The sequence below is a fragment of the Taudactylus pleione genome, unplaced genomic scaffold, assembly GCF_031769625.1.
Source record: "Taudactylus pleione unplaced genomic scaffold, aTauple2 ptg000142l, whole genome shotgun sequence".
Taxonomy (NCBI): Eukaryota; Metazoa; Chordata; class Amphibia; order Anura; family Myobatrachidae; genus Taudactylus; species Taudactylus pleione.
Window position 1 is genome coordinate 4,425,198 of NW_028284544.1, and position 13,508 is coordinate 4,438,705.

The window sequence follows — 13,508 nt, forward strand, 5'->3', positions numbered from 1 at the left end:
TGTTCACAGGAGACTGCGTGAATCAGGCCTTCATGGTCGTATTGTTGGGAAGATGCCACTGCTGAGGATGAACAACAAGAAGAAGAGAATTGTTTGGGCCAAGAAACACAAGGAATGGACATTAGACCAGTGGAAATATGTACTTTGGTCTGATGAGTCCAAATTTGAGAATTTTGGTTCCAACCGCCGTGTCTTTGTGAGACACAGAGGTGAGCAGATTGTTTCTGCATGTGTGGTTCCCACTGTGAAGCATGGAGGAGGAGGTGTGATGGTGTGGGGGTGCTTTGCTGGTAACACTGTTGGAGATTTATTCAAAATTCAAGGCACACTTAAGTAGCATGGCTACCACATCATTCTGCAGCGCCATGCCATCCCATCTTGTTTGCACTTATTGGGACCATCATTAGTTTTTCAACAAGACAATGACCCCAAACACACCTCCAGGCTAGTTGACCGAGAAGGAAAGTGATGGAGTGCTGCGTCATATGACCTGGCCTCCACAATCACCCGGCCTATACCCAATTGAGCTGGTTTGGGATCAGTTGGACCGCGGAGTGAAGGAAAAGCAGCCAACAAGTGCTCAGCACCTCTCGGAACTCCTTCAAGACTGTTGGAAAACCATTCCAGGAGACTACCTCCTGAAGCTGATTGAGAGAATACCAAGAGTGTGCAAAGCTGTCATCCAAGCAAAAGGGGGCTACTTTGAGGAATCTAAAATATAAAACATATTTTGATTTGTTTAACACTTTTTTGTTTACAACATAATTCCATATGTATTCTTTCATAGTTTTGATGTCTTCAGTATTAATCTACTATGTTGAAAATAATTTAAATAAACAAAAACCATTGAATGAGAAAGTGTGTCCAAACTTTTACAGTTGAATCCGGAAAATGTTCACAGTGCTTCACTTTTTCCACATTTTGTTATGTTACAGCCTTATTCCAAAATTGAATAAATTCATTTTTGTCCTCAAAATTCTACACACAATGCCCCATAATGGCATTGTGTAAAAAGTTTTTTTGAGATTTTTGCAAATTTAATAATAATAAAAAAAAAAAAAGAAATCACATGTACAGCCTTTGCTCAATACTTTGTTGATGCACCTTTGGCAGCAATTACAGCCTCAAGTCTTTTTGAATATGATGCCACAAGCTTGGCACACCTATCTTTGGGGCAGTTTTGCCCATTTATCTTTGCAGCATCTCTCAAGCTCCATCAGGTTGGATGGGAAGCATTGGTGTACAGCCATTTTCAGATCTCTCCAGAGATGTTCAATCGGATTCAAGTCTGGGCTCTGGGTGGGCCTCTCAAGGACATTCACAGAGTTGTCCTGAAGCCACTCCTTTGATATCTTGGCTGTGTGCTCAGGGTCGTTTTCCTGCTGAAAGATGAACCGTCGCCCCAGTCTGAGGTCAAGAGCGCTCTGGAGCAGGTTTTCATCCAGGATGTCTCTGTACATTGCTGCAATCATCTTTCCCTCTATCCTGACTAGTCTCCCAGTTCCTGCCGCTGAAAAACATCCCCACAGCATGATGCTGCCACCACCATGCTTCACTGTAGGGACGGTATTGGCCTGGTGATGAGCGGTGCCTGGTTTCAGGGCCGAATTAAGGCTTGTGGGGACCCCAGGGCAACTGAGATGTGGGGGCTCCCACCAATAAAATTGACAACCTGCTCACCCTCTTTATTAGTATGCCCCTTACTTACCTTGAAAATCTGGGAGCTCTGTTCATCGGTTCTCCTGGCAAGCTCACCGGTTGTACAGAGGAATGCTGTAGCTCTGACAGAGTGACCATCGGGTTCTTGGTCACCTCCCTGACTAGGGCCCTTCTCCCACAAATGCTCAGTTTAGACGGCCGGCCAAGTCTAGGAAGCGTCCTGGTGGTTCCGAACTCCTTCCATTTACAGATGATAGAGGCCACTGTGCTCATTGGGACCTTCAAAGCACCAGATATTTTTCTGTACCCTTCCCCAGATTTGTGCCTCGAGACAATCCTGTCTCGGAGGTCTACAGACAATTACTTGGACTTCATGCTTGGTTTGTGCTCTGACATGCACTGTCAAGTGTGGGATCTTATATAGACAGGTGTATGCCTTTCAAAATCATGTCCAATCAACTGAATTTACCACAGGTGGACTCCAATTAAGCTGTAGGAACATCTCAAGGATGATCAGTGGTAACAGGATGCACCTGAACTCAATACTGAGCTTCATGACAAAGGCTGTGAATACTTATGTACATGTGATTTCATATATATATTTTTTTTATATTAAATTTGCAAAAATGTCAAAAAACTTTTTACACGTTGTCATTATGGGGTATTATATGTAGAATTTTGAGGACAAAAATTAAGTTGTTCCATTTTGGAATAAGGCTGTAACATAACAAAATGTGGAAAAAGTGAAGCGCTGTGAATACTTTCTGGATACACTGTATGTAGTCCACTATGACTTTAAAGACCCAGTGTAGTAAGGGAATCCACTTTGTAATAGGACATAGATTTTCAAATGTGCCAATGCAATTTATCAGTGAGCCCAAATGCTGGCATAATGCTCAACCTCCTCACTGTGAATACCCCTTACCACCACTGCAGATTTCAGTGCCTCGTCCTTTATCCCGGGGTAGCGATGGTGGGAGGGCAATACCTCAGTGAATTACGCTCCCCATGAGATGTACAGGCATCCGCCTGATGTTGGAATTGGAGTGATGTCAGAGGGAGCAACACATCATCGGTCGTATTAAGGAGGGATTCACAGTTAACACTGACGTGAAAGGTCCAAAGTGCTTGTATTAGCGGATTCCCAATTAATCTCACATGAGCCACCGGAATCAGTAGCAGTAGTGGACATGCCTGCAAGAAGGTCCTTAGCACGTTTTTCTCCGTTATAGACGTGTAACAGTTTCAATGTGAAAGCCTAATGTATGTTTTTTTTGTATTGTACCTTATGTGAGATTATCTATGCTTTCAAAGTGTGGATTAATTTAAATTGAGCACATTTTTAAAGTAAGCACAAAATTACAGTATTTCTTTGACTACTAAGCAGGATCATAACACAGCCTGCCCTAATTGGCTGCAGTCTGAAGCCTGTTCCTCTGATGTGAGCTATTTCATAGGAGCACTGGTGGTAAATGCAGCTAGACAATGCCCTTAATCTGATCTGAATATGTACAGTCACTGTTCAACCTAATTAATTGTGACCAATAGGATCTGGCCATTCTGTGCTGTTTTTGGGCAAATAGATCCAGCTGCTCTACAATCTGGTCCAGCGGACAGATTGCAATCCATCACATTAAGAGATGATCTGCAGAATACCTCATATAAATCTGTTGAGATATAACAGTCCTCACTAATAGATACGCAACATAAAATAAAAACAATTGACAATAAAGTCTACATAATGGAATAGTAATAGAACACAACCAACTATGGATTGTAAACACAGTCAGTATCTAGCGATAAATGTCCCATGCTTTCCTGATTATTCTTCAGTTGCCTGATTTTCACTAAAAGTGATACTTAGTTAACCTTTCTATTGAATTTCAAATCTGTAGATTTCAAATAAATTGCTTACTGCAGAAGCTGGCTACCCCTTACTAAAAACACCTGTCTAAACTATAATAACCACTTAAATCTAATAAACAAAGACACAGACATGTGCATGGTGTTAAAATTGGTTATCAATTTTATTGATAACATTAAAGAGAAGAAAAATTATGGCAAGGAAAAGGGGGCAAGCAGATCAATACATAATTAGGTAATATCAGGCTTTGTAACCACAATAGCCTTAAGAAGGCCAAGTTCCACCTCCCCCTAGCTGACTGATTGGCTAGCGCCAATAGTCATAGCACTGTCATAACCGGTAGTTTTATCCCAGACTACAAGCTGCAGGCTTGGCAACAGCGTTAAACCCTCTATCACTCTGATTGGGCTTCTGTCAGCCTAAAATTCCTGAACGCAGAGCCAGAGCCACAGAGACCATGTTTAGCCGAGGTTGAGAAGGAGTCTTTGGGTTTCTGAGCAGCGACATCTTCCCGAAGATGTCACTGGATATATTGTGCTGCGGAGTAGGAGGGACCTGCTTGCCTTCACAAGGTAAGTATACTATGGGTGCGATGCGGGTCCCCCCTGGACTCGGGCCCATGTGCATTGCACACCCTGCACCCATTATAAATAAGCCTATGGTAAGAAAACAGATTAGCCTTAAAGTTTACCAACAAGATGGCAAACACTTCTATCTAGTCCACATTAAAAGCCTGAATATTAGCACTGTCAATGCTCTTTTGCTGAGGTAGGCCTTTTCCATTCAAGCAGTGTGTTGATGATCCGCAACACGTTGCTAATAGGATCTAGGACAGTATAGCTGGAATACAGAAGACATTGATTTACACATCACATTCTGTGAAGTGTCTGATCTAGTAATGTTTTTGATAATGTGTCTTTTGAAGTTCTTACTCAATTTTCAGTTTGGGTGGAGTTATCCTTTAACCTTACTCTTTGGTATGTAATGCTAATATTAATTGATAATGGTTATTAAAAAAGTGAGATGAGAAAACCGAACACAAAAGAACTTTGGGGTTCCAAGTTAAACAGAGTCCCAGCTCGGATCGCTTTTGGGTTCTGAGTAGAACCAAGTTCCAGTTCGGATCACTTCTGGGGTTCCAAGTAGAACTGAGTCCCGGCCTGGATCACTTTTGGGGTTCCAAGTCAAACCGAGTCCTGGCTCGGATGACTATTGGGGTTCTGAGTAGAACAGAGTCTCGGCTTGGGTCTTCCTGTAAGTTCGGAACTCGGATCTAAAAAAACAAATCTCTGGTTTGTATTGTATGTAAACAGATTCTAAATTACATGATTTTAGCTGTTTTTATCAATTTTAAAGAAATCCAAAACCGAAATCGAACCAAAACACTTGAGGGTTGTTTTACCAAAATGATAACATTTGCCTGTGGTTTTGCCAAAACCAAAATCAAAGCACGGGGGTCCGCTCACATCTCTAGTTTCTACAAAGCCCAGAATTGTGTTGCTTAAATGAAATCTTAAAAAACTTTTCAAACTAGTTCAAGCAGGTAATTAAAAATTGAGCACAATAATACTTCTGTGTTCCTGCTCAAACATGCTCTGCCATACTAATGGGATCAGCATTATTCTGCATGCCAAGATAACAAACTTAGCTTCAGGAGTGTAGCAGCTTCATGTATTCCTCACCCACATCTTCCATATTGAATATCAGGTAAACAGCGAGAGAAAATGTCCATTATCTACACAGTGCAAGCAGATATTTTGTGTCAACTGTCTAGTAAAGTGAAAATGCCAGGTGCAGTCTATAATAGCTGCACACCACTGTGTCATACTTATAAGGGGTGTAGTAACACCATCTTGTGGTCGTTGTTACACCTCACTGGCCCCGGGGTACTTTGTACCACCCCTCTCTCCTGGCACCCCTGACTCTAGATGAAATCCACCTTGCCATAAGGCAAAAGTGATAACTAAGCGGCCTGGGGAACAAAACATCGAAATTTTGAGTCCATGGCCAGGAAACTCCTCAGACCTTAATCCCATTGAGAATTTGTGGTCAATCCTCTAGAGGCGGGTGGACAAACAAAAACCCACAAATTCTGACAAACTCCAAGCATTGATTAGACAAGAATGGGCGGCCATCAGTCAGTATGTGGCCCAGAAGTTGATTGACAGCATGCCAGGGCGAATTGCAGAGGTCTTGAAAAAGAAGGATCAATACTGCAGATATTGATTCTTTGCATAAACTTAATGTAATTGTCAATAAAAGCCTTTGACCCTTATGAAATGCTTGTAATTTTACTTCAGTATACCATAGTAACATCTGACAAAAAGGTCTATAAACACTGACGCAGCAAACTTTGTGAAAACCAATACTTGTATCATTCTCAAAACTTTTGGCCATGACTGTATATAAATGACATATAAGAGCTTTTTTGTGGCAAATATTCTATTGCTTCCCTTTTATTTGATAAATGTGGTATTTGTTTGTGCTGGAGTCGTCCATGTTTTACTGAGATAGATAACTACCACACCTTCTATAAAAAAAATGGAAATTTCCTTTACGTGTCAGGGGGTAGATTTACCAAAGCTTCTAAACATGAACAGTGGAGGTTTTGTCCATAGCAACCAATCAGATTGTAGCTATCATTACTCCATTGCATCCTAGAAAATGATAGCCACAATCTGATACATGCTTACTGACATTCTGGCTGTCACCCAGGCCGGCATGGTTTGACAGAGGAGGGGGGGGCGTGGCCAAGGATATTAGACGACATTAGGGACAGAGCATCATTTTGGAGATTACCGGCATTGTGAAGCAGGGGGAGGGGTCATTTTCATGCAATTCAGCGTGAATCGAGTCATTGCGCCCCCCACTGCTGGGGTTTGTGTGGAAGGTGCCGGGGGGAGGCGGCCAGGAGACTTGCCTGCTTTTCCAGGGGGCCGGGAGTGCCTCACGATTTTTGTGGGGCTCCCAGCCGTCCCAGGAGTGCAGGCAAGTATGATCTAATAGGTAGCTATGGCCAGCACCACCACTTGTCATTTTTAGAAGCTTTAGTAAATCTACCATCAGATTAACATTGTGATTATTTTTCCACATTGTCGACAGTTACTTACTAAACCTGTCTGTCTCCTAGCCATGTTCTCTGACCTTTATTATTCTGTACAGAAGTATCGGCATGTAGCTGGTGGGGTAAATTTGTTAAGACAACTTTCTAGATGGAGACATTGCTGTCATACATTGATATGGTTCTTTCAATGACAAATATAGATTGCTTCAGCAGAGTTTTTTTCTTTGTTCTATTTTAGGTATTACAAATAGGAAAGGATAAACTTGATAGACCTTTATTCCAATTTTTGTTACCATGTAATTGCTACGTGTGACCACAGTTCTTGTTTACTGTTACGCTAATTGTCACATTGCTTTTTTTGCTGATCTTAAATTGAAGCCCAATCCGCGTGACTCCAATCCCCTAGTGCATGTGGCCAGTAGATCAAGGTAGATCTGTGCATAGCAAGAGGCACTTTGTAAGAGCAGACACTGTTCTTGATCTTAACCAACATTCCCACAAGCTAGTGCTACTGTGGTGTATTGCAACAGATATGTGGAATGTGGAATGTTGAAGTTCCAGTAGCAACACAACATTGAAATTCCTTGGTGTCCCTTCAAATTTGAGATAATGTTGAGTTCAACATTTGATAGCAGAAATCATCTGTGTGTCTGATTTTTAAAAAATTTTTTACATGCCCTTTCCTATGATAAACAACACAATAGGCATTGTGAGGAAAAACTTTTTCCAAATTCAAACTGACATTTTTGATCATGATTATCTCAAAAAGTGCGTCAACAAAAAAGTGCAAACATTTCTGGAAATAGTCTATACTAATGTTAAATGTTTGTCAAAATTTAAAAGTGGGAGGATAATGGGTTCATAGTTAAAATACATTTTGAAGCAAGCTAGTTTAGTTAAAAAAAACGGGTGTATTACAAGTAGTAATTGGTAATAATAGATTTGAGTGCTTCATTAGTTTAATTATATAAATCAAGTTGAATAGAAATACTTGACATTGTATTAGTCAGTCAACAATGTTAGCTGAAGATAGTTTTACATTGCCTCAGTGGTTTTTAAAGTGTCATCAGGAGACATGACATAAATTCTTCCAGTTGGAGTTATAGGGTCGACTTTGTCTAAGACATCTATTAGAGGTATCCATAGTACATCAGACTTCCTTGGATAGAAGACTGATGGTGAAGTTCCAGCTGGTCACTTTAGATTCGTCTTCATTTTCATTCTTATCCATCGCATGAGCAAGCCACCATTTCTTGTTATACACAACGGATATATAGCCATTTATTTGTGTCAACTGGAGTTTGTCTAGAGAATTTGTAACAAATACTGTAGATGATGATGTAGCCTTAGAAAAGGTTTTCACAGATATTTTTGATGTACTTGAATCAACAGGTTTAAAAGCATGATACTGTTGTGTTCCCTGAATAGTTACTGACTGTCTGAAACGATCATTCAAAAATGGTTTATAAGCAATATAGTCTTCTTGCTTTGTGAATATCAAATTAATTCCATATATATATATGGATATATGTATATATATGGCTATATATCCATTGTGTATAACAAGAAATGGTTGCTTGCTTATGTGATGGACAAGAATGAAGATGAACCTTCACCATTAGTCTTCTATCCAAGGAAGCCTGATGTACTATGGATACCTCTAATAAATGACTTATGCAAAGTCAACCCTATAACTCCAACTGGAAGAATTTATGTCATGTCTCCTGATGACACTTTACAAACCACTGCGGCATTATCAAACTATCTTCAGCTAACATTGTTGACTGACTAATACAATGTCAAGTATTTCTATTCAACTTGATTTATATAATTAAACTAATGAAGCCATCAAATCTATTACTGTATTACCTATTACTACTTGTAATACACCCGGCTATTTTGAATAAACTACCTCGCTTTAAAATTAATTTTAACTATGAACCCATTATCCTCCCACTTTAAAATTTTGACAAACATTTACATTAGTTTAGACTATTTCCAGAAATTTTTAGAACTTTTTTTGTCGGCGCCCTTTTTGAGATAATCATGATCAAAAATTTCAATTTGAATTTGTAAAAGTTTTTCCTCACAAAGCCTATTGTGTTGTGTATCATAGGAAAGGCATAAAAAACTAGAGATCAGCGTGTTTGGATTAGTTCGGATTTCCACGCCAAGTTCGGATTTTTCCCGCAAAAAAACGGGACTCAGAAAGAGGCAAAATTTAATTTTTCATGGACAAACATCATCATTCCTGGACTTTTGTCTAGGAATTATGATGTTTGTCCATGAAAAATTATGTTTTGCCTCTTTCTGAGTCCCGTTTTTTTGCGGGAAATAACCGAACTTGGCGTGGAAATCCGAACTAATCTGAACCTGCTCTTCTCTATAAAAAACACAGTAAAATGACACCACTCCCACCTCTCTAGCTTAATTAGGAGAGCTGCTATGGCGATTTGAAAATATGCTGGTTGTGTGTTTTTGACAGATTTTTGAAAACTTTACATAGGCAAATTTTGGAAACGGCATGAGATATTTAAATAATATTTTGTATTTTTCGTAGACTGCATATATACTCTCCATATACCAAATTTTAACAAAATCTGAGCTGGTGAGGTAAAATCAATGTGTCGATTTGACACGGAATGAACCACCTACATAATAGATAGCACTATACAAAGAATGTTTATTTACTCTCATCAGTCCCTTCCCCAATAACAATCTAATTCTCCTACCACGCATGCACACGCCAATTTATTACAATTGTGTGGTTTAATGGTATTTTCAGAGCTATTTTATGTTTTGTTTGGAAAAACAAAATTATCATTAATAAAAATGACCCATGTGATATCACATTAGCCTGAAGAATCCTATAGAACATAAACCTTAAATGATCCAGCCATGTATTGTCAATTGATTGATATACAGCTCTGGTATTCCGTCAAAGAGATGTTTCTGTAGTTGATCCCTCCTGGTACAGACATGTTTATGGGCTGTTACTCTAAACCTAGTTGCTAACTACTACACAATGAGAAATCATATGGCTTGTGAATAGGCTTGGAAATACGTAGTAACTTACCGCCAGTATGCACCCCTCTACTCGGTGATATATGTCAGATGTCTTTCTCTTTGTTCTCAGCTCTTCTGATTCCTCCGAAGCTAAACCTCGAAGTCATTGGGCTTAACCTGATTGCAAATATTCAAGACTACGGATCGTCATTTCAGTTCTATGTTTTTTATTGGCAGAAAGGAAAAGAGGAAGAGGTGAGTGCATGTGGTCTGATGCTGAAGCTAGTGGGCTTTGAATGGAAGAAAGTGGGCTATTGGGTGTAGTCATAGAAATTCCAAAATGCTTAAAATGCCATTCGCATTAATATTCCAAAGATAGCATTAATATCAGAAACTCCGCTCCGGACACATTTATCGGGAGATGTATCAAGTCTTGGGGCTCTATTTACTACAATCTGCATTGGTAATGCAGATTGTAGTGTGATATTACCGAGTGAATTCGCATTGTGAATTCAGGCAATATCACAGGGATTTACTAAAAATCCCTTGCAGGGACAGAGCTTGCGGTGATATCCTCCATCAGGTGACAACTGGCCCGCAGTGCAGCATGGGAAACCAGCTGACCGGAGAGAGGACATCACCGGAGCCCCGATCACCGGTCCCTGGACTTGGGTAAGTTTTTTGTTTTTTTACTTTACCATTTTTTTTTACAGTGAATCAGCGTGTGGTCTGTTTAGACCACACAACTGCTTACTGGGGCCTTCTCCTGGCTCTGCTCTCCCCGTCAGAGCAGAACAGGAGTCCAGTAACTGGGGGAGACCCTGGATAACACCACCTTCTATTATCACAGGGCTTCCCTCTGTATTTTAGTCAGATCACATTTCCCATTATAATTATGGGAAATGCGATCTGCTTACTAATAAGTGATAATTAGGGGTTGGAGTAGAATTTTACGAATTCTACTCCAATTGCCCTTTAGTAACTGTAGGTGATACTAAAATAATGTGAAAAAAACACCCTTTTTCACTTTATTTTAGTAAAAGTAATGTTAATAAATAGAGCCCTAGGAGAGAAAGTGGTAGTTGCCAAAAGCAATCAATCAGCTTCTCCCTGTCATTTCAAAGACTTTAAACTTCTCTGCTCTATCTCTGTCCATGTCTTGGTACATCTCCCCCAGAGTGAGAATTAAAATATTCCAAGCCGAAAGTTTTCTAAGAAACCCACTTGGATAATGGTGCAGCAGACTTACTGTATAGGTCTCTGTGCTGTCCCGCGTTTGCTCTACATATTGCTAGCAGTGATATAAGAGGCCTGGAAGTTACTGTAAGAAAATAATTTTCCTGCTGTCTCCTCAGTGCAGGGCTGTAACAGGGCTTAGCAGCTCCCGGGCAGGCTCTGCCCCTTTACGCAAGACAACATGACGTTGCTTATAGGGGGCATGGCTGCTAGCACCCGGAGCAATTTCAAGACGCTCTGGCCAGCTGTACACATGGCAGGAATTCTGGAGCGTTGAAAGGTAGGCACCATCCGCACACCCCTAGTTAAGGCCCTGTCTCACTGCCACATATGTTGTATCAATCATACTTGCCAACTCCAGAATGTGTGGGGGGGCCTGGCGCTGGGGGCATGTTTGTGTCATTGTTGCCCCCTTACTATGCAATGCCAAGATTATCAGCATTGTACAGCAGGGCTAAGCTACGATGACGCTATTCAGCGTGAAACACATCTTCTGCCATCCAGACTGCCTACTTCACTCAGTAAGTGGGTGGCTGAGGCGAGAGGAGGCCAGCTCCGGGAGACTTGCCCAGTCAAGTATGGTATCAGTGCTGCAATGCCATGTGGCCAGAGTATACAGATCGATGCTTATGCTATTTCCCAGCAATTTTCTCCCATTGCAATCTGTTTGGAAATCTCTTGCTTGAGTGAGCTCTAAGCTTTCTCTAGCCATTAGTATTCAGAGCATCAGGCCACTTATCAAATGCACTGTCCTGGCATGAATCTAATTGTTACTTGCTCCATTAACTAATCTGTTATCACTCCGAATAGCGACAATAATACATTGTTCTTACCGGGAAGAAAATCAATCAGCCCCTTCATTTATTAAGTTTTCCGTAGTATCATGTGCATTAAGCTGCATATTATTATTATTTACTGATACTAGGTGACTGTACTAATTGCTTCAGCACTTACATCTGTTATCAATAGAAATAAGAGCTAAGGAAGATTTGCATATTTTATTTTTTATATTCTGTTGGTGTTGGAGTTGTTAGTTTTCTTCAGGAACTGCAATGCTGTATACACACATGTTGCTTAATTAGCAATGGCACCAATCCAAATAATATGAGATATGGTAAGAATTTACCCTTGTTATCTCTATTTCTACGAAGTCCATATAGTTCCACAGGATACCTTGGGGTATAGGCGATGGCGGCAGACATCCAGGCACCACAGAGTTACATTTTCAGCCTCCCAGGATGCACTGGGGTCCCTCTCCTATACCCCGCCCCCGAGCCTCAGGCCACTCAGTTTCGTAACAAGCCATAGGCCGGAGCAGGAGCAAAAAAGAGAGAGAAGACAGTCTGGAACACACAATAATCACATTCTCACCAGAAGGAGACGGAGAAACCGGTGACCAGATCAAAGCCCATCTGCAGTACAGGTGCGACAGGGCGGGAGTCCTGTGGAACCCTATGGACTTCGTAGAAATAGAGATAACAAGGGTAAGTTCTTACCATATCTCATATTTTCTGCTTCAGGGTCCATAGGGTATCCACAGGATACCTTGGGGATGTCCCAAAGCAGTATCCTTTAAGGGTGGGGACGCTCCTGTGCTGTAAGGAGAATCCACCGCCGAAAGGAAGCATCCTGAGAGGCGAAGGTATCAAAAGCATAATACCTTACAAAAATATGGACAGATGACCACGTGGCTGCCAATCACCGCTGAGGCGCCACGTCGAGCTGCCCACGAAGGACCCACAGACCTAGTGGAAGAGCTTTAATAGAGGATGGAACAGGAAGACCTGTGAATCCATCCTGCCAAAGTTAGCGTAGTGGCAGGCCAACCCTTTTTATGGAAACCAGAAAGGACAAAACCGAGAGTCTGATTTCCTAAATGGACTGGTACGGTCAACTTAAATTTTTAGCGCCCGTACCACAGTCAAATAGGCCTCACCAGCAGACAGGACTGGGGAAGTAAAGGCAAGCACTGCCCAGTTCCTAGGAAAGATGAGAAAAAGGGAGGTCTACATGACAGAGCCTCCCATTCTGAGATCCTACTGGCCATATTAAGAGCCAGAAGGAATACAGTCTTAGCCGTAAGCCATTTGAAATCCACTGAGCCCAGTGGATCAAATGGCGGTCCTCAGAGAGCCCTAAGGACCACAGCTAAATCCCAAGGAGCCACAGGTGGAACAAAGGGATGCTGAATATAACGTACACCCTGCACAAAGGTGCGGACATCAGGAAGAGTAGCAATCCTACACTGAAACCATACTAACAGGACAGAAACCTGCACCTTCAGGTAAGCAAGGCGAAGACCGTTATCTAAGCCCACCTGTAGGAAAGCCAACCTCTGGATATCCGGAATACCCGAGGAGCCTAGCCTCTAGGGCGACACCTGAAAGAAAGTATACCATACCTAATGGTAAATTCTTGCAGATAAAAACTTCCGAGCTCTTAGCATGGACAGAGCCCCTGTTAACTATAGAGCTGGAAAAAGTCCTAGACCTTAAGAGGGCAGTCTCCACCTCCACACCGTCAAGGACAGACAACCCAGGTCTGGGTATCAGCCAGGATCCTGAGACAACAGGTCCGGGCGTAGAGGCAACAGCTTCGGAGTGTTAACTGAGAGGCTCCGAAGATCTGAGTAATAGTGCCATCTGGCCTACGCTGGAGCTATCAGCAGGAGCGTGCCTC

General features: G+C 41.5%; 1 protein-coding gene across 2 annotated transcripts in view; it reads left to right on the forward strand.

Annotated features, from left to right (window-relative positions):
* Positions 1–13,508, forward strand: part of IL20RB (interleukin 20 receptor subunit beta) — a 146,107-nt gene that overhangs the window by 42,396 nt on the left and 90,203 nt on the right. For both annotated transcript variants that reach the window (XM_088473868.1, XM_088473867.1), the window contains exon 4: positions 9,724–9,848. In XM_088473868.1, the coding sequence (XP_088329994.1) occupies positions 9,724–9,848 (125 nt within the window). The remainder of the gene's footprint in view (positions 1–9,723; positions 9,849–13,508) is intronic.